This window comes from Moschus berezovskii, chromosome 6 (genome assembly GCF_049115385.1).
Source record: "Moschus berezovskii isolate FMDL1 chromosome 6, NW_MosBer_1.0, whole genome shotgun sequence".
Lineage (NCBI taxonomy): Eukaryota > Metazoa > Chordata > Mammalia > Artiodactyla > Moschidae > Moschus > Moschus berezovskii.
The window spans coordinates 18,733,022-18,752,846 of NC_142465.1; the positions used below are offsets into that span (position 1 = coordinate 18,733,022).

At 35.1% G+C, this 19,825-nt stretch overlaps 1 protein-coding gene across 1 annotated transcript in view; it reads left to right on the plus strand.

Annotated features, from left to right (window-relative positions):
- Positions 1-19,825, plus strand: part of LRRIQ1 (leucine rich repeats and IQ motif containing 1) — a 224,601-nt gene that overhangs the window by 183,507 nt on the left and 21,269 nt on the right. Inside the window, exons 23-25 of the mRNA XM_055396048.2 lie at positions 6,406-6,538; positions 9,431-9,491; positions 17,661-17,781. Coding sequence (XP_055252023.2) covers positions 6,406-6,538; positions 9,431-9,491; positions 17,661-17,781 — 315 coding nt within the window. The remainder of the gene's footprint in view (positions 1-6,405; positions 6,539-9,430; positions 9,492-17,660; positions 17,782-19,825) is intronic.

A 19,825-nucleotide genomic window follows, 5' to 3' on the forward strand; every position in this document is an offset into this window, starting at 1 on the left:
GTAAAGGAGCCAGAAAGGAAGCCCTTGAAATCTGATGTTCCAAAGTTTCACAGAGAAGAGAGTTTTAAGACAAAGAAGATGTTCTGTGTAGTTGAATTCAGCAGAGAGGCCAATGAAGATAAGGAATAAATGTGCTTGGTAGATGAGATGGTTTAAGGTCCTCATTGTAAGAACAGTTTCAATTTGACAAAATCAGATTGCAATAAATTAAGGAAGGAATGAAAGGGAAGATAAAGTAGACTGAGAGAGTTAGAGTTCTCTTAATGGAATTTTGTTAACTAATATATTTTAGTGTGAAAGACAAAATATTAGAAAAGTGTAGAATTTGTCCCTGAAATCTTAGGTATCATTTTATATTTATCAAATTTGAAGATACAACCTGTAAATTATGAAAGGAAAAAGGTTTATAGTTTAGAAGATATTTAGCAAGTAGATAAATTTGTATGCCTAGAGAAAAACTTGCCCCTTTTGAAAATAGAGTAGAAATTAAAATCAAACAATGGGCAGGAGAAAATATTTGCACCAGTGGTAACAGATAAAGGATTTTGAATGGTCAGTTGAAAGCAAAAATGGACATACTAGAAGCCAGCATAATTGAGAAGAACAAGAAAGATACTTTATATATTATTGATAAGAAATCATATGGAACCACTTTAAATTTTGCTAACAGTAGAAATATATAAATTAAGACTGTATTAGACAATATTTTTCTCAAAGTATCAACAGCCTTAAAATACTTAATATCCCAATGCTAACTAGGGACTTAGTGAAATGATTAACTAGCTTGTGGTAAATTGGTAAAGGTTTTGTAAACTATTTGATGATATAGATGATTATACCATGCTCCTCAAAATATTCATAAATTCAGACATGTTATCTTTAATTCCACCTTAAAAATGGATTAAGTAGAATAATTAAAAACCTTCATATAACAAGTTGGTACATCATAGGGTATAACCCCTAAAAACATTTTCAGGTTTGGATTTCCATTACATAGAATTCATTTGTCATAATACTAGTGGAAAAATGCTATAAAACATATCTATGAAAAAAAAATTACAAAGAAATGCCTTAAAAGTGTTATTCAGTGGTTATCTTTGAATAGTGGGCTTTTTGTAGATTTTCTTTTCTTTGACTTTTTACTTTTCAGTATTTTTAAGGTTAACTATTGTGAAATGTGTTATTTATATCATAAAAAAGTTTAACAATTTATTTCAATAAAATTAATAGAATGTGTGTCCTGAAGTAAGAACAGCATATGTAGGCTGTAGTAACTAGGGGAGAGCATGGATCAAAAAGAGAACTTTTGTCTTAGGATGATGGTGCAAGAAATTAGCGAAGAACTAGACAGATAGGAAAGAACAGTAGGTAGTAGATTGCATTTTGCAGGCGGAAAGGGGTTTCTTCTAAAATCAAAAGGATTTATTGGGAAGTCTAACTAGAAAAATTCCAGAAAGGCATCTACTTCTGCTTTACTGACTGTGCCAACATAGTCATAGTTTATTGTGGATCACAACAAACTGTGGAAAATTCTTAAAGAGGTGGGAATACGAGACCACCTGACCTGCCTCCTGAGAAACCTGTATGCAGGTCAGGAAGCATCAGTTACAACCGGACGTGGAGCAACAGACTGATTCCAAATCAGGAAAGGAGTACGTCAAGGTTCTATATTGTCACCCTGCTTATTTAACTTATATGCAGAGTACATCATGAGGAACGCTGGGCTGGAAGAAGCACAAGCTGGATTCAAGATTGTTGGGAGAAATATCAATAACCTCAGATATGCAGATGACACCACCCTTATGGCAGAAAGTGAAGAAGAACTAAAGAGCGTCTTGATGAAAATGAAAGAGAGTGAGAAAGTTGGCTTAAAACTCAGCATTCAGAAAACTAAGATCATGACATCCAGTCCCATCACTTCATGGCAAATAGATGGGGAAACAGTAGAAACAGTGACACTTTATTTTTAGGGGGCTCGAAAATCACTGCAGATGGTGGCTGCAGCCATGAAATTAAAAGACGCTTGCTTCTTGGAAGAAAAGCTATGACCAACCTAGACAGCAAAAAGCAGAGACATTACTTTGCCAACAGAGGTCCATCCAGTCAAAGCTATGGTTTTTCCAGTAATCATGTATGAATGTGAGAGTTGGACTATCAAGGAAGCTGACCGCTGAAGTATTGATGCTTTTGAACTGTGGGGTTGGAGAAGATTCTTGAGAGTCTCTTGGACTGCAAGGAGATCCAGCCAGTCCATCCTAAAGGAAATCAGCCCTAAATACTCATTGGAAGGGACTGATGCTGAAGCTGAAACTCCAATACTCCAACTCAAACTGACTCATTTGAAAAGACCCTGATGCTGGGAAAGATTGATGGTGGGAGAAGAAGGGGATGACAGAGGATGAGATGGTTGGATGGCATCACTGACTTGATGGACGTGAGTTTGAGTTTGTAATGGACAGGAAAGCCTGGCATGCTGCAGTCCATGGAGTCATAAAGAGTTGGACACGACTGAGCAACTGAACTGAACTAGAAAATGATAAAGGTCTGTAAGTAAACCTGGTCACCATTATTCTTCCTAAACAAAATGCTAAAAGCAAGCTCCAAGAAGTAAATCCTACTTTCTCCTCAGTGACAGGGGTAATCCTGAAATGGTATAGTAAAAGTCATTTGCCAGAATCATATCCTGCAGCATTTGAATGGCAGTATGCTTGGATCCGTCTAGTCAAGGCTATGGTTTTTCCCGTGGTCATGTATGGATGTGAGAGTTGGACTGTGAAGAAAGCTGATTGCCGAAGAATTGATGCTTTTGAACTGTGGTGTTGGAGAAGACTCTTGAGAGTGCCTTGTACTGCAAGGAGATCCAACCAGTCCATTCTAAAGGAGATCAATCCTGGGTGTTCATTGGAAGGACTGATGCTAAAGCTGAAACTCCAATACTTTGGCCACCTCATGCGACGAGTTGACTCACTGGAAAAGACTCTGATGCTAGGAAAGGTTAGGGGCGGGAGGAGAAGGGGACGACCGAGAATGAGATGGCTGGATGGCATCACTGACTCTGTGGACATGAGTTTGGGTGAACTCCGGGAGTTGGTGATGGACAGGGAGGCCTGGCATGCTGTGATTCATGGGGTCACGGAGAGTCGGAAACGACGGAGCGACTGAACTGAACTGAACTGAATGCTTGGATCTCTCCAGCCAGTGTCACCACTATGCTAGTTCTCTTTTTACACTGAATTCATGCCAATCTACCAATCCATGCCTCCTTCAGGTTAAAAGAATTAATATGAGTTGGATTCTTACAGTGAAATCTCTAATCCTTACTTGGGGATGATTGTTGAGAAACTAGACTGAGTCTGATGTAAAACCACTTAGGGTTTATGGAGTGTTATTGTAGAATTGAGGAAAACTTTTCAGAATGAGCACTTTAAAAAGGGGCTATTGCAAGTATATGTCTCTATTTTCAAAAGCAGAAAGATGCAAAGATTATTTTTAGCTAAAAGTACACTTGCTACATATCAAGAGGAGGTAAAGTTCCAGTTGTGGGTTCAGTTGATTATCAGGGTCACTGATTCCTCTCTGTCATTCCTTTCTGTCATTGCACTCATGGGTTCACCATTTGGTCTGATCAACTGGGACTCTGCTGGAAAAGAAACTTAGTGCTTAATGCAGTAACTGGGGTGGCAAGTCCAAATCTTCCCTTTGTTTGAGTCTCTTTATAGTTTCTGTATAAAGAAGGCCATTTATTAAAATGGTGTCTGCTCATGAATTCAGTGGTCAGCCCTTGAATGCAGAGTAATTGTTCCTTCAGTACAGCAACTACGGAGAAAGTGAAAGTGAAAAGTTGCTCAGTCGTGTCTCAACTTTCTGGGACCCCAGGGACTATACAGTCCATGGAATTCTCCAGGCCAGAATACTGGAGTGGGTAGCCTTTCCCTTCTCCAGGGGATCTTCCCAAGCCAGGGATCGAACCCAGGTCTCCCACACTGCAGGCGGATTCTTTACCAGCTAAGCCAGAAGGGAAGCCCAAGAATAGTGGAGTGGGTAGCCTATCCCTTCTCCAGCGAATCTTCCCAACCCAGGAATTGAATTGGGGCCTCCTGCCTTGCAGGCGGATTCTTTACCAACTGAGCTGTCAGGGAAGCCCTGCAACTATGGAGGGACTGGCTTAAATTCAGGAAGCAGAGGTGGTGCTAGTGGTAAAGAATCTGCCAACAGATACACGGATTTGATCCCTGTGTCAGAAGATCCCCTGGAGAAGGAAATGGCAATCTACTCCAGTATGATCGCCTGGATTAGGCCATGGACAAAGGAGTCTGGCTACAATCCATAAGGTCACAAAGAGTCGGACACGACTGAAGGAACTTAGCATGCACGCAGGAAACAAGGGATATGACCATTTTAGAAATGTAAGATGTCATGAGAAGTTAACAGGAAGTTAATGTAATTTAGAAAATAAACATCTTGACTTGTAGCTTTTTTGAGAACTGGACTTTGTATCTCTTTGGACTGAAAACTAGTCATTTCACTAATACCACAGCAAATTTTAAGGAGAAAAAAAAAGACATGATGAATGTATCGCCTTAACACAGTCAAAACAATAGATGCTGAGTGTGTATACATGTGTGAATGTGTCTCTGCCTATGCACCTAGCATTCAAAACAAGCTTCACAGCATGCCTCATTTGTCCTCCAAACAACCTGCAAATAAAAGATGACTCTCTATGTTTGAAGATCTATAGTGAAAGAATCTTTCTTCCGCTAAGACGTTCCTGACTCTTTGCAACCCCATAGCCTGCTGCACGTCAGGCTTCCCCGTCCATGGCTATCTCTCAGAGTTTAGTCAGACTCATGTTCATTGAGTCAGTGTACCATCCAACCATCTCATCCTATCTCATCTCCTTGCCCTCCTGCCCTCAATCTTTCCCAGAATCAGGAGTCTTTTCCAATGAGTCGGTTCTTCACATCAGGTGGCCCAAGTATTGAAGTGTCACCATCAGTCCTTCCAATGAATATTCAGGGTTGATTTTCTTTAGGATTGATTGGTTTGGTCTCCTTGCTGTCAAGGGAATCTCAAGAGTCTTCTCCAGCTCCACAATTTGAAAGCATCAATTTTTTGGTGCTCAGCCTTCTTTATGGTCCAGTGTTCACATCCATACGTGACTGCTGGAAAAACCATAGTTTTAAATACAGACCTTTGTCAGCAAAGTAATGTCTATGCTTTTTAATATGCTGTCTAGGTTTGTCATAGCTTTCTTTCAAGGAGTCAGCGTTTTTTAAATTTTATGGCTGCATTCACTGTCTGCAATGCTTTTGGAGCCCAAGAAAATAAAATCTGTCACTGTTTCCACTTTTTCCCCATCTATTTGCCATGAAGTGATTGGACTGGATGCCATGATCTTAGTTTTCTGAATGTTGAGTTTTAAGCTAGGTGAAGCCAATTGAAAGAATAGTTCAGATTAATAAACTGACATTTTAAATACCAGATTTTAAATTGTAGATTTCTTGTGAGTTTAATTACCATGAGTTAATTTCAGTAGGTACCCCCTCTCTGGTGTACTGTCAGTGAACCCTACAAAGCTAACATGTCCCTAAACATGGTGATGGCACCAAAAAGGAAGCCATCTAAAAAAATCAAGTCCATGGAGAAGTGCTCAGAACAACAGGTCTTCATTGTAGCTCAAGTGTGTGGCATTGATGTGGCAGCAATGTCTGCAGATCTGTTTTGTTTTTAATAATATTAATACATACAATATATTTAAGTGTAGCTATAAGGGTTGGATTTTTCTTTTTCTTTTTTTTAAACTATTTTATTTTCCTTTATATTTGCTACCTTGTATTCTCACCTGGTGTAATTTCTCCTTTTGCATAGTTTCCATACTCATCTTCATTGTTACCCTTTCCCCTCTCCATCTTTTAAATCATTGCTATGGCGTTAGCACAGGTTTCCTAAACCTAATATAAATGATTTTCCTAACTTACATATTGTACTAACTTATATAAACAAAGTTTTGTTTTATACAAAATTACAAATCTGTTTTGAATATCCTCAATATAAATTATAAATTCTTCATATGGATAAGACTGTATGAGAACAATTAGATTTTAAATTCTGTCTACCAAAAATAATTATTCCTCTTTTCTAACTAAAACACTAAAAAAACAAGCCGTATAGGATGTTGGTTTAATTAAAACAACTCTGCTTTTCAAAATAGGTGGGTTTGAAACTCAGACAGGAAAAGTACTTAATCTATAAGTGACTGACAGTATTTTTCTTACAGATGATTTTGCTCCCATGACCTGTCTTGTTTTTCTCTTTCTTGTGATAAAATTGTTAGCTTAGACTAAACTTCTTGGCCAAAATTTGATTTCTTTAAAAAACAAATAATATTTTCATATTTTTCCCTAGATAAGGAAGAAGAATTTGTGTGTAAGGATACCACTGCAAATGAAAAATTAGAAAGGAGTAAAGAATATACATACCAATGGCTTCATACACAGGTTGGGGTTCTTGAAACGACTGGTTCCAGAAATATGAAATGGTGAGGTCGTCTCCCTTAAATTAGATTTTTGTATTGCAAATACATTTTGAAAAGTGAAACCTAGGTTAATTATGCTAAAACAAACATGACTTTATATAGCCAAAGGCCAATATACTACATTACCAGACTATAAATGATCTGTTATATAGGATACATTTGATCACTATGTTTTTCACTATAAAATATTCAAGAACTTAATTTCTGTAATGCTTAAAAATCAACACAAATGATTGACGGTGATGATGAACCACACAAATGATTCTACTGTATAAAGTAAAATGCATGGTATCTATTAACTGTTTATAAATATCATCCGTATTGATGATTATAGTATTTTATTTTTTGTTATTTTTATTATCATTTATGTTTGGCAGTTAAACTCAACCCTGATCCTGCCACTTTACCAGTCACGTAACTGATTTTCAGTGATGTCTCAATATTTTAGTTCCTTCCTTTTTATAGTGAGATATCTCTTTCTCACAAGACAGAGGTGAGTTCTCAAACTGAGGTTATCAAATGTTGATGTCCCTTAGCAGCAAAGAAAGGTGCCTTGAACCTAATAAGTAATCAATTAATTTTTGTTATATTAATGTATGTATTAGTTTTTTAGGGCTACCATAACAAAATACTAGATTTCACGGCTTAAAGCGCAGAGATCTATTTTCTCACAGTGTTGGAAGCTGAACGTCCAAGATCAAGGAGCCAGCAAGTCTGGTTTCTTTGGAGGTCTGTCTCCTTGGCTTGAAGATGGCTGCCTTCTCACTGACTCCTCACATGACCATTTTTCCACCTGTGTTACCTGTGTTCTAATCTCCCCTTTGAACAAGGACATCAGTTATATTGGCTTAGGGCCCACCTCTTTGAGCTCATTTTACCTTAATTGTCTCTTTCAAGGCCTTGTCTTCATATAGTAATTTTCTGAGGTATTAAAGATTAGGATCTGAATGTATAAATTTTGAGAAAACAAGATTTGAACATATAAATTTTGAGGGAACAAGATTCAGTCCAAACAATTCATAACATAAAACATTTATGTACATAACTACTAAACCAAAAATTTAAAGAAATAAAAGTCTGGAGGTAATATGTTTGAAATACTTTTTAATTGAAGAACAGTTGATTTATAGTGTCATGTTAGCTTCAGGTGTAGAGCACATATATATTCTTTTTCACATTCTTTTCACTTTTGTGCTCAATCACTTCAGTCATGTCTGACTCTTCGTGACCCCGTGGACTGTAGCCTGCCAGGCTCCTCTGTCCATGGGATTCTCCAGGCAAGAATACTGGAGTGGGTTGCCATGCCCTCACCCAGGGCATCTTCCCAACCCAGGGATCAAACCCAGGTCTCTTGGGTCTCCTGTATTGAAGGCAGATTCTTTACCTACTGAACCACCTGGGAAACCCTTTTCCTTTATAGGTTATTACAGAATACTGAGTATTTAGTTTCTCATACTATACAGTGCTGTAATTCATGGGGTCGCGGAGAGTCAGACGCGACTGAGCGGCTGAACTGAACTGAACTGAACTGAACTATACAGTTGTCATAAATTTTTATGACTTTCACTGTAGCTACGTATATCCACAAAACAATTTTTAAAAGTGCTATTTAAGCATTTTCAAATATATAAACCAATATGAGTCTAAATATAGATGACACTTTGGAAACATTTCCAGCGTTTGTGGGTATTAACTATTTAAATGAGTAACAAAGAAACAAATCATACAGTTATGAGGTCTAACACTTAATATAGCATAATGTTATAATGTATAAAAATTAAACCTTTTTTATAATACATACAAATGAAAAAAACCTTCATATGTAGTCAACTCTATCCATATAATTTCTTTAATAATATGGAAAAAAGTGAAATTAAAACATTTCAAAACCTTTGTTGTTATATCCTATTTCATCGTGAGCAAAGAAAGTAGGAATAAAGCAATCAACATTTGAGTTTTTTTTACTTTGCTGAGTGTTCCTATTGATGCAAGTACAGTTTATCTTATGCTGGTATTAATTGATTTAGCATAATTCATAACAAGATATTTTCAGGTCTATAACCAAATGTAGCATAACTCATAGCTTACCATCTATATTAACCAGATGAAAGAGGTCTTCTTTAGAGATTCAAAAGCATCTGTACAGATAATGTGAAAAATACAAACAAAACATTTCAGGATGTATTTTTAAGATACTTAAACATTTAGCAACATCAGTTACTCCTTAATTAGTTATATTTAAACATATAATGCAACAGGCAATTATTGATGGATTTTCTTCTTTGAAAATATAATATATAAAGGAATATATAAGTAATAATATTTTAAGAAAATTTTTTTTCTAAAACAGTTCTTGAAAAGCCAAATGTCAATGCTCTAGCCTTAAACAGGAGTTAATTGTGAGCATTAGTATAATGCATTAAACATACCAGAGCTATTTGAAAAATAAAAAGCTTTGTCTTTCTTATAAGTAAGATATATAAGTAGATGTGGTACAATATTTATCCTTTCTATAATTTATTAGCTAAGGTTATTGGTACTTTCAGATTTTTTTATCTGTATATGCGTTTATGTTTGACAAATTTAAATTTTATGTCAAATTGAGTTTTAAAGTAACTATGAAAAGATATAAATTTGTATATATCTTTGCATTCACCTAATTTAAGAAAACAATTATTTCCATTTTGTATATTATTGATTTTTCCCAAACTTTTCATTGGGCATGTTTTTCATAGTCTTCCTCTGCTGCTGCGGCTGCTAAGTCACTTCAGTCATGTCCGACTCTGTGTGACCCCATAGACGGCAGCCCATCAGGCTCCCCCGTCCCTGGGATTCTCCAGGCAAGAACACTGGAGTGGGTTGCCATTTCTGATTTCTCTTTTTGTCACTATGCAGCAACCGCTTCTTGCCTGAGTTAGATCCAGATGTACTTCATGGTGGAAGAGTTCAGCTTGTGGTAAGAAATATGTTTAAAGTTCAGAAAAAATGTTGTGGACAATAGTACTCAACAGATAGCACTTTCAGATGTGTCAATAAGTAGTATAAATTATGAAAACACCACAACTGTATCTTTTGGGGATAATCTCAAAATATTAAATATTAAAATAGTACCATGTTTTCTCGGCTTATGATATGACTTTAAAATAGGATGTCATCCCAGATGAGCCCCCCCCAAAAAAAAATAGGATGTCACCTTAAAATAGTTTATCTGGTAGATTTTAAAATAACAACATACTGCTATATTTTAAAAGATACTCTGGGCAAGAAATTATATAACAATATTATTGTCTAGACTATTTTAAAAGGAGGATACTTGAGGGAAATAGCATAGCACCCTCATGACTCAAAAAATCAAACCAGATAAAAATTAAAAAGTAGTTGTGGATTCAGCCATTCTAAGTAATAAAGTGTAAATGGTTGGAGTGTTAGGAGCAACCAAGTTCTAACATGGTGACCAGAGTGTATACTCTAGACAGTATAACTCATGTGCATTTCAAAAGTCAGCTGAAATATATGCTATCAGAAGGAAGCCTATGTTAATAGAAGGAGAATGGCCTATATGGAGTCTGGAGAAATAGAGTCCCCAAACAAGAAATGCTAATGTTCCAGAAATTTCCAGAAAAGAGGGTACCCTGACCAATGACCGAAGTGCGTGGCCTCCTTGGCATGTGAAAATGAAGGGCATCAAATAACCCTAACTTTATGACACCTTCCATTTATATCAACCAAGGAATATTCCTTGTTCAAGCTCTACATTTACCGAGAAAACTGATTATAAGTTAACTTACCATGTAGAATTTAGTATATAAAAATAATGTGTTCTCTAATGGGAAATAATATTATCATATCCAGAACAGTTATATTCAACATTCTCGTGAATAACTCACTCAAGGAGTTTTCCTGAAAGAGGAGAAAAATTCGGACCATAGTTAAAATTAATGTGCTTATGGAAATATTTATAGAAGGATGCACATATTTGAAATAATCATTAAACAAATATTTTCTTGCATTTTAATAGAAATCCCTCTGGCAGAGTGACATGGAGATTACCCTAGGAAAAGAGGTACCTCAGGCTATTAACACCCTACATATTATTGACTAACACTCTCACACAGATTTTTGAGTAGCCACTTTGGAGCAAAAGTCAGGAATATAAAGTGCCAAGGAATGCCACAATAAAGGAAGGGACATTACGTTTAATTATTATACTTCTAATAATGAATGAAAACAGATGGGGTAGATTACTGATAAAAGTGGTTCTATGAGATTAACCCTTTGACATTAATCTCCTACCTCCATATCCCATTGTATCACACTACCCACGAATGTATGACAAATACATATCAATGATAAATACTTTTTAAAAAGTATATTGGAGAACAGCTGAACACAAAACAAGGTAAGTAGTAGTAGTAGAACAGACTTTTTCTTTTTGAGTCAAGGCAGAGGAATGGATCAGTGATTTACGCTAAAAGATAATGGGCTAATTGAAGGCCATGTTGGGTGGAAATCTTGCAGGATGTTGGGGAATGAAAACACCCTACTTGTAGGAAATTTTTGCAGATAATTGTACAACTGGGACCAAGCCATAACTAAGAAAAATCTTGAAATGTTAAAAAGCTGCAACAGCTGCTACCTTAAGATCCTCAAAGACATAAAAATACCACCCATAATAAAAGGACAGAAAATAATCGAACAAAAAACGATGAAATTTTAATTAGAGGGAGATGGATATGCAAATAAGGCCATTATAAATTCTGAAAATAAAAAATAATATCTTTGAAATGAACCCTGGATTAGACAGCATAAAAAGTTAGTGAAAATTTATCTACAAAGGAACAATAGATTGACAGTTGACATCATATCAGAACAAGGCATACCAAAAGACAGTGGAGTTGTTTCTTAATATAGGGATAAATATAAATATCATCTAGAATACTTTGTCACTGAGCTTCAAAAGAGAGGACAGAATTAGACATAATCAAACATTCAAATGCTGGGTTTTGAGGAAGCTAATAAATAATATCTCTGTCTTCCAAATAAGATTAGAGTTACTGTATGACAGACAAGAATGAGAAAAATGCAAACAAGATATTATTTTACTTACTTCCAAATATATATCAGAAGGCACGTCATAGATCTAGACAATTGCATTGCTTATTAAACTTATCCTCCCAAAATGCTAGCATTTTCCTGCAGGAGACACTCATAGTTCAATTTCTCCAGAAAATATACTCTGAGATTCTGATATTTGAATGTAAGATGTTTACTGGGGAAGGCTCTCAGGAACCACTCCTTTGAGGGAAGGAGAAAACAGGATTAAACAGGAGAAGGTGTACTGCAGTAGAGTTAAGTCACAAATGTTAACATGAACATGTGCAATGCCCTTACAATTGTAACCTATCAAACATTGCTTATAAAAAAAATCAAAGACATGTACCATATGCATGAATTGTTGTTGTTGTTAGTCAATAAGTTGTGTTCAACTCTTTGCGATCCCATGGACTGTAGTCCACCAGGCTTCTCTGTCCATGGACTTCTCCAGGTCAGATACTGGAGTGGGTTGCCACTTCCTACTCCAGGGCATCTTCCCAACCCAGAGATTGAACCCTCATATCCTGCATTGACAGGCAGATTCTTTACCACTAAGCCACAGAGAAGTCCCTACAAAGAAGGGTACAGCCACTGTAAAAAAATTAAATAGTGTCAATTTCTCATAAAGTTAAATATATATTTATTTGACTCAGCAGTTTTGCTCCTGAGCACTTTTCCTAGGAAGATGAACTTATGTTCAGTCAAAACTTATACATAAATGTTCATAGTAGTTTTATTTGTGATAACTGAAAAGATTGGAAATGACCCAAATCACATTCACTGGTTGAATGGTAAACAAATGGTGGCACATACATACAATCAATACACAAAAAGGGACAAAAAGCAACAAGCAAGAATAAACTCATGGTGTACACAAAGATGTTCATGGATCTCAAGAGCATTTTGCTAAGTGAAAGAAGGCAATTTCAAAATGCTGTATACTCTATGATTTCATTTACATAACATTCTCAAAACTATACAGTTATAGTGATGGGGAATTTATTAGTGGTTGCCAGCTATTAGATTAAGGGGAAGGTATTACACTAAAGGGAAAACAAAGAGCTTGTTTGGAGAGATGGAATAATTGTCTATTCTGATTGTGGTGGTAGTTACATGAATTTATACATATGATAAAATGTCATAGAAGCATAAACAAACCAAAAAAAAAAGATAGTGCGTGTGAAAACCAGTGAATAAAGTCTATGGTAATAGTATGGCACCAATGTCAATTTCCTGTCTTTATTAATTGAACTTGAATTATACAAGATATCATTTGGACAAGCTGTGTGGAGGATATACAAGTAACTCATAGTGACAATTTTGCAGCTTCTATGGGAGTTGTAAATCAAAAAGAAAATTTTTGAAAATGATTGAACTTCATGTTTAAGTTCTGTGCATTTTATTACAAGTAAATTATAGTTCTATAAAACATTTAAAGTGCCTTCCATGCCCATACATGTTACATAACAAGACCTCTGTCTTATTATATGAGAAGGGGTTTGCACAATGATGACAATGTATTATGAATGGAGGGGTATGCATACCTCAGCTTTCTGCAATCAAAGAGAGAAATATCTTTAAAACACTTGTATTATGTCTAGAAATAGTACAAACAATGATGTGGTATGTTCATAGCATCTACAGTAATTTTGCAATAATTTGCATATTATTCAAACAGTTAAATGAACTAGATTGTATTTCACAGATGTAATGTACAGAATAGGAAAGACTAAAGATTTCTTCAAGAAAATTAGAGATACTAAGGGAACATTTCATGCAAAGATGGGCTTGATAAAGGACAGAAATGGTATGGACCTAACAGAAGCAGAAGATAGTAAGAAGAGGTGGCAAGAATACACAGAAGAGCTGTACAAAAAAGATCTTCATGACCAACATAATCCTGATGGTGTGATCACTCACCTAGAGCCAGACATCTTGGAATATGAAGTCAAGTGGGCCTTAGAAAGCATCACTACAAACAAAGCTAGTGGAGGTGATGGAATTCCAGTTGAGCTATTTCAAATCCTGAAAGATGATGCTGTGAAAGTGATGCACTCAATATGCCAGCAAATTTGGAAAACTCAACAGTGGCCACAGGACTGGAAAAGGTCAGTCTTCATTCCAATCCCAAAGAAAGGCAATGCCAAAGAATGCTCAAACTACCTCAGAATTGCACTCATCTCACACGCTAATAAAGTCATGCTCAAAATTCTCCAAGCCAGGCTTCAGCAATACGTGAACCGTGAACTTCCAGAAGTTCAAGCTGGTTTTAGGAAAGACAGAGGAACCAGAGATCAAAAGCCAACATCATGGAAAAAGCAAGAGAGTTCCAGAAAAACATCTATTTCTGATTTATTGACTGTGCCAAAGCCTTTGACTGTATGGATCACAATAAACTGTGCAAAATTCTGAAAGAGATGGGCATACCAGACCACCTGACCTGCCTCTTGAGAAACCTGTATGCAGGTCAGGAAGCAACAGTCAGAACTGTACATGGAACAACAGACTGGTTCCAAATAGGAAAAGGAGTACGTCAAGGTTGTATATTGTCACCCTGCTTATTTAACTTATATGCAGAGTATATCATGAGTAATGCTGGGCTGGAAGAAGCACAAGCTGGAATCAAGATTGCAGGGAGAAATATCAATAACCTCAGATATGCAGATGACACCACCCTTATGGCAGAAAGTGAAGAGGAACTCAAAGGCCTCTTAATGAAAGTGAAAGAGGAGAGTGAAAATGTTGGCTTGAAGCTCAACATTCAGAAAACAAAGATCATGGCATCTGGTCCCATCATTTCATGGGAAATAGATGGGAAAACAGTGGAAACAGTGTCAGACTTTATTTTTTGGGGCTCCAAAATCACTGTGGATGCTGATTGCAGCCATGAAATTAAAAGACGCTTACTCCTTGGAAGGAAAGTTACGACCAACCTAGACAGTGTATTAAAAAGCAGAGACATTACTTTGCCAACAAAGGTCCATCTAGTCAAGGCTATGGTTTTTCCCGTGGTCATGTATGGATGTGAGTTGGACTGTGAAGAAAGCTGATTGCTGAAGAATTGATGCTTTTGAACTGTGGTGCTGGAGAAGACTCTTGAGAGTTCCTTGGACTGCAAGGAGATCCAACCAGTCCATCCTAAAGGAGATCAGTCCTAGGTGTTCTTTGGAGGGACTGATGTTAAAGCTGAAACTCCAATACTTTGGCCACTTCATGCGACGAGTTGACTCACTGGAAAAGACTCTGATGCTGGGAAGGATTGGGGGCAGGAGGAGAAGGGGACAACAGAGAAGGAGATGGCTGGATGGCATCACCGACTCGATGGACATGAGTTTGAATGAACTCCGGGAGTTGGTGATGGACAGGGAGGCCTGGCGTGCTGTGATTCATGGGGTCGCAAAGAGTCGGACACGACTGAGAGACTGAACTGAACTGAACTGAACTGAATGAACAGTGAAAGAAGCAAAATGCAAAAAGAAGTTAGGTTAATTTTGAAATAATATTGTAAAAAGTTTTGAATATGTTTATTCAAAACATATGTAGAAAAACTGAAAAGCTGACAAGTGAATTCCCTTTATAATATTTTATTTCTCTTTTTTAAAAATATCTGCATAATAAGTAAATAGATATTTATTTTATGTGTGCTGTTTGTCTCCTAAAAATACAAAATTTTTAAATAAATATTTAATAAAATATTTTTGTGTGAAAAAATTAGAAGAAAGAACTGACTATTCTTTATTAAATGGAAAAGATTCTCTACTTTAAATTAAGTAGCTTGGTTTGGAGGTGAAGCAGGATCCACTTGCTTAGAAGTCATGTTCCAGAATTCATACCACTCATTTCATTGTGAAAATATGGGGAAAAAAAATATTACAAACTTTGTAGATGAGGCTACAAACATGACCTGATCAGAAGACAAAGACCAACAAGAGTTTTGCAAAATCACTATTTAAATATTTTCTATTGCATTGTACATAAGAAAATTCTGATCTGACACAAACTAAAAACTGTTTATCATGTTATAACTGTGAAGAGTGTTTAATATTGCAATGTTTTGGGATTAAAAACACAGTTTTGTAGAACAAGTATTAAAAGCAAGGTCAATTTTATTCTATTTTGCATATATAGTATATCCATTTTGCATGACATAGAATAAAAGATATATTTTCTTTATGATTTCTCTAATCCTTAACAGTAAGAAGAAGAATGATGTTCAATTTGAAACCCGTGTTTTCACAGATAGAATTTGAATATAAGTACATATGTGGCTGAGTCAGATATGCTGCTTGGCATGTAATTAGCCTCTATGTAATTTCTAGGTTTGCATTTAAGCTGCAAGGTGGCACCGTTGTGAAAGTGTGTGTTATTGTTAAATTTCACTTCTAAATTTGATTCTGTTATAATCTGGCTTAGTTAATAACCGATGCTGTTTTCTGTTTTGGAATAAACAATCTTTTGGATGTTAATGGCTTAGATGATAACAAGATTTTTGGAAGGCATGTTCACAAATATTTTCTTGACATGTAGGTATCATCTTGTCTGGAGGAGGGTGAGATTTCTGCTTTTTAAATAGGTGTAGTGAAATTATGTCATTAAATTGAAGCAAATAAAACCTGATTTTAAAATCCTGAGGCTTATAGTTAAAGCCTCTTTAGTCAGCAGGAGGGTCCCTTATGTGGTTAGCATGTCTTTCTTTATTTTGTAACTGATGTCACCAAAATCTTGGTATTGCTTTGATAGTTCCCCCTTATTCCTGATTGGTTCTTGTAATGTCTCAGTATTGATGGAGCTAAGTAATGGGACCATTAAGTACATACCCTTGTGCACTAGTGAAATAAAATCCAGAAAGAATGTATAACATTTTTCATCCTAAAAATCACAAGTGTAAATTGTGAGCCAGTCTTTGTTTCACTTGAAACAGTTCTCTACGGAGGTTTTTTTTGACAAAACAATGGTATCACTTAGCCAGGTGCATTTTAAAAAGTGACTAATGCCCTAGAATGGCTTCTCCTCTGAGTTCACCAATAGCAAACTTGCTTATTTAACAATGAGAGAAGGTGGGAGGAGGGATGCAGACATCTGAACTTGAAAGAAGATGATCTTTAGGTTTTGGTTTCATGAGTTTTTGTAGCGCATCATATAGGGATAGCTTTGTAACCACAGTGATGGTTTTATGGCTTTATTTTACTCTAAATTTTTCTCACATAAAATATTAAGGACAATGCTTTCTCACAGGATTTCAAGCATCCTGTGGTTTGGGTGAAGTTCCAGCTACTTTGAGGCTGCCTTGCTTTCTATCATTGGCATTTTCTCCCATTTAGCGGCCAAATCCCGATAAATCCTTACTTAATGATATGAGACATTATGTAAAACAATATTTATAGCCAAGAGGTGATTCTTTCAACTCTTCAGTTCAATCCAAGATAGTAATAAAAGTTCAGAGAGTAATTTTAGATGAAATAAATTATCTAGTAAAATATCTTGAAATTTCTGTATGTCTACCTTTTCTCCCAAATTAGACTTAACATATAATATTTTACATTAATAATGACTATAGTGAGAAAGTAGAGATCTTTCGTGGCTTTGTAGTATACAAATAAGGGATGAAAGGCATTTCAGGGAATTTTATAAGTGGTAAAACATGAATATTGCAGAAAATAATCCAATGTGACATTTATAACATTCAATTAAGAATTAAATAATATCCTTGGTAAATAAGTGATGTTAAGCTATTTAAAGTTTCATCAGTTGCCTTTAAGATTGATTTTCATCAAAATTACTGTACTGAAATGTTTTCTTTTGTTGTACAGACTCAAATAGCAAACCTCAATTTTAAAATCGGCTCTTATTTGCAAAAAATGCTTTGACATAGTGCATTTGTTCTGCCTGGGCAGCAATAAAGGATTGTGGTATCATTTTGAAGGAGGTTGTTTGACAGAGCCTGTTTGTTTATTTGGGGTAATGTGAGCTGCATTCAGAAAATGCCATATTTTGTTTCATGATTGTATACATTCTCTCCCATTGCTCCCAGGCAAGACTTGTAAGCAGAGAAGACACGGATTTAGACCTTTTTTCCATGACCAGTGGAAGTGCTTTGTCTGTGAAGAGAGAAAAAAAAATTCAGGCACACAGACACACAGCGGGATCTTCAAGTAAGTTGTGGTTTCCTTCAGAATTAATTTCAAAATCACAAATGAATTGATGGAAACTAATACCAGCAGCAGCAGCAGCAATACCGGCAAGCATTCTTTTACAGATAAGGGGGTAGGATGCCAGCAACAGAACTGCCCAAAACTATCCATTTGAATTTTTTCCTTCTTTGAATGCCTTCTTTTGATATAAACAGAATTAAATTATTTCTAAAATTAACAGCATCAGTTTTTATTTTAATTCTATTCTGTGACTCAGTGATTTACTCCTCTACCCCGCAATAGATCATAGTGAATTCTTTGGTCATTTAGTTCTAAAAGAGTCTGTTTAGGTTAATTGTAAAAAGTTGGATTTATATATAAAAATAATGTGTTTTGGTCTTTTGTCATTAATTTAATATATATTGTAAGTAAAGTTTGTTTTGAAGGAATTTTTTTTTAAATAGTAGACTTTAGATAATAACATTATACCGTCAAAATCATGCTCTTGAAAGCTATTTCCACTGAACAGATGACAGTTTGCATTTGCTAGTTATGACTTTTTACATTTGAAAACTTGTCACACATTTATTAATTTGGTAATATAACTATATATATATATCATGGTTTCAACAAGAATTACAAAGCAATTCTTAACTCTGAAAAGAATGTAAACATTTAAAAATTATCTGTATCTTAGGGTATTTGAGATAAGAAAGCCTAATTTATCAAACTCTTCATTTAACTTACACTGAAAAGATATCAAAACATTTTCTAGAGTGTTATGGTATATTAATACAAAAGATGGTTTATTTAATGTAATATTTTGTTAATTTTGCTGAAGTATAGTAAACTTCAGAAGTCCACATAAAAACTTATACTTCACTTTAAGTAATAGTTATTCTATAAAAAGATTTATTACTCATTGATTGTATGGTTAAATACACACAAAGTCAATATTTGTTTGAATATGAACAATTCAACAATCCAGAAAGTGCTCTTCAGATAAATGGAAACTTCAAAATGATTCTCTGACTGTTCTTCCAGATGCTTGGCATTATTAGATTCAGTCATTTAAATCCATTTATATGTGTAAATTTATTTTAATGAATTTTAATTTTGTTTTAAAATAATTTTAATATCTCTAACTTGCAAATATTTCCCAGAATCTGGTCATGAAATGTTGTTCTGGTCAATATGGTTAAGAAATATTTTATGTTAATTCACCTATGTAAAATTGTTCTTTTAATACAAATTTTCTATAGCAACAAAATGTGGTAATAACATCAGATGTTTTATATATATATATAAAACATTTCAGAAGGGATCAACCTGTGCCACGCTTAATAGTGAATAATGCTATATCTATTTTAAGCATTGCATATTACAAGCTCATATGATATTGTTTTGAAGTTGTATGGGTAAAAATGAAAAAACCTAATAAAATTTTTCGCAAGTTGCCTTTTCACATTACAGAATATCAAAGCTTCTGTTCAAAATGTACTATCTGAATGTTAAAACGTAAATAACTCAGTAAGTCAGAAACTATCCTGAAATGCACAAGCTTCATCTTTCACTTACATAAAACTGAGTTATAGATTTTAGAATATATAAAATCTTTATAGAGAGTTCATTTCTTAACACTTTCTCTAAGAAACTGTAATAAGGCCATTCACACTGTAGTTTCCAATAGTTGTCAATAAGTGACATTATTGCAGACACTACTAATGAATGTTCATTAGGTGACAATTTAAGACAAGCCACTTTAGAAAATATGTCTTATTAAATAATAGATGAATATGAATAAATACTATTTGCCAAATTCTTGTCATACTAGTTTACTGTAAAATCATGTAATATAATGGTGAAGGATATGACCTCTGACACCAGTTTGCCTAGATTTATATCATAACTTAATTTTTTCATCCTTAAAATAGGAATGATACCTACCTTGTAGAATTGTTTTAGGATCAAATATAGTGCATTCACTCCCAGTAGTCATGTATGGATGTGAGAGTTGGGCTATATAGAAAGATGAGTGCTGAAGAATTGATGCTTTTGAACTTTG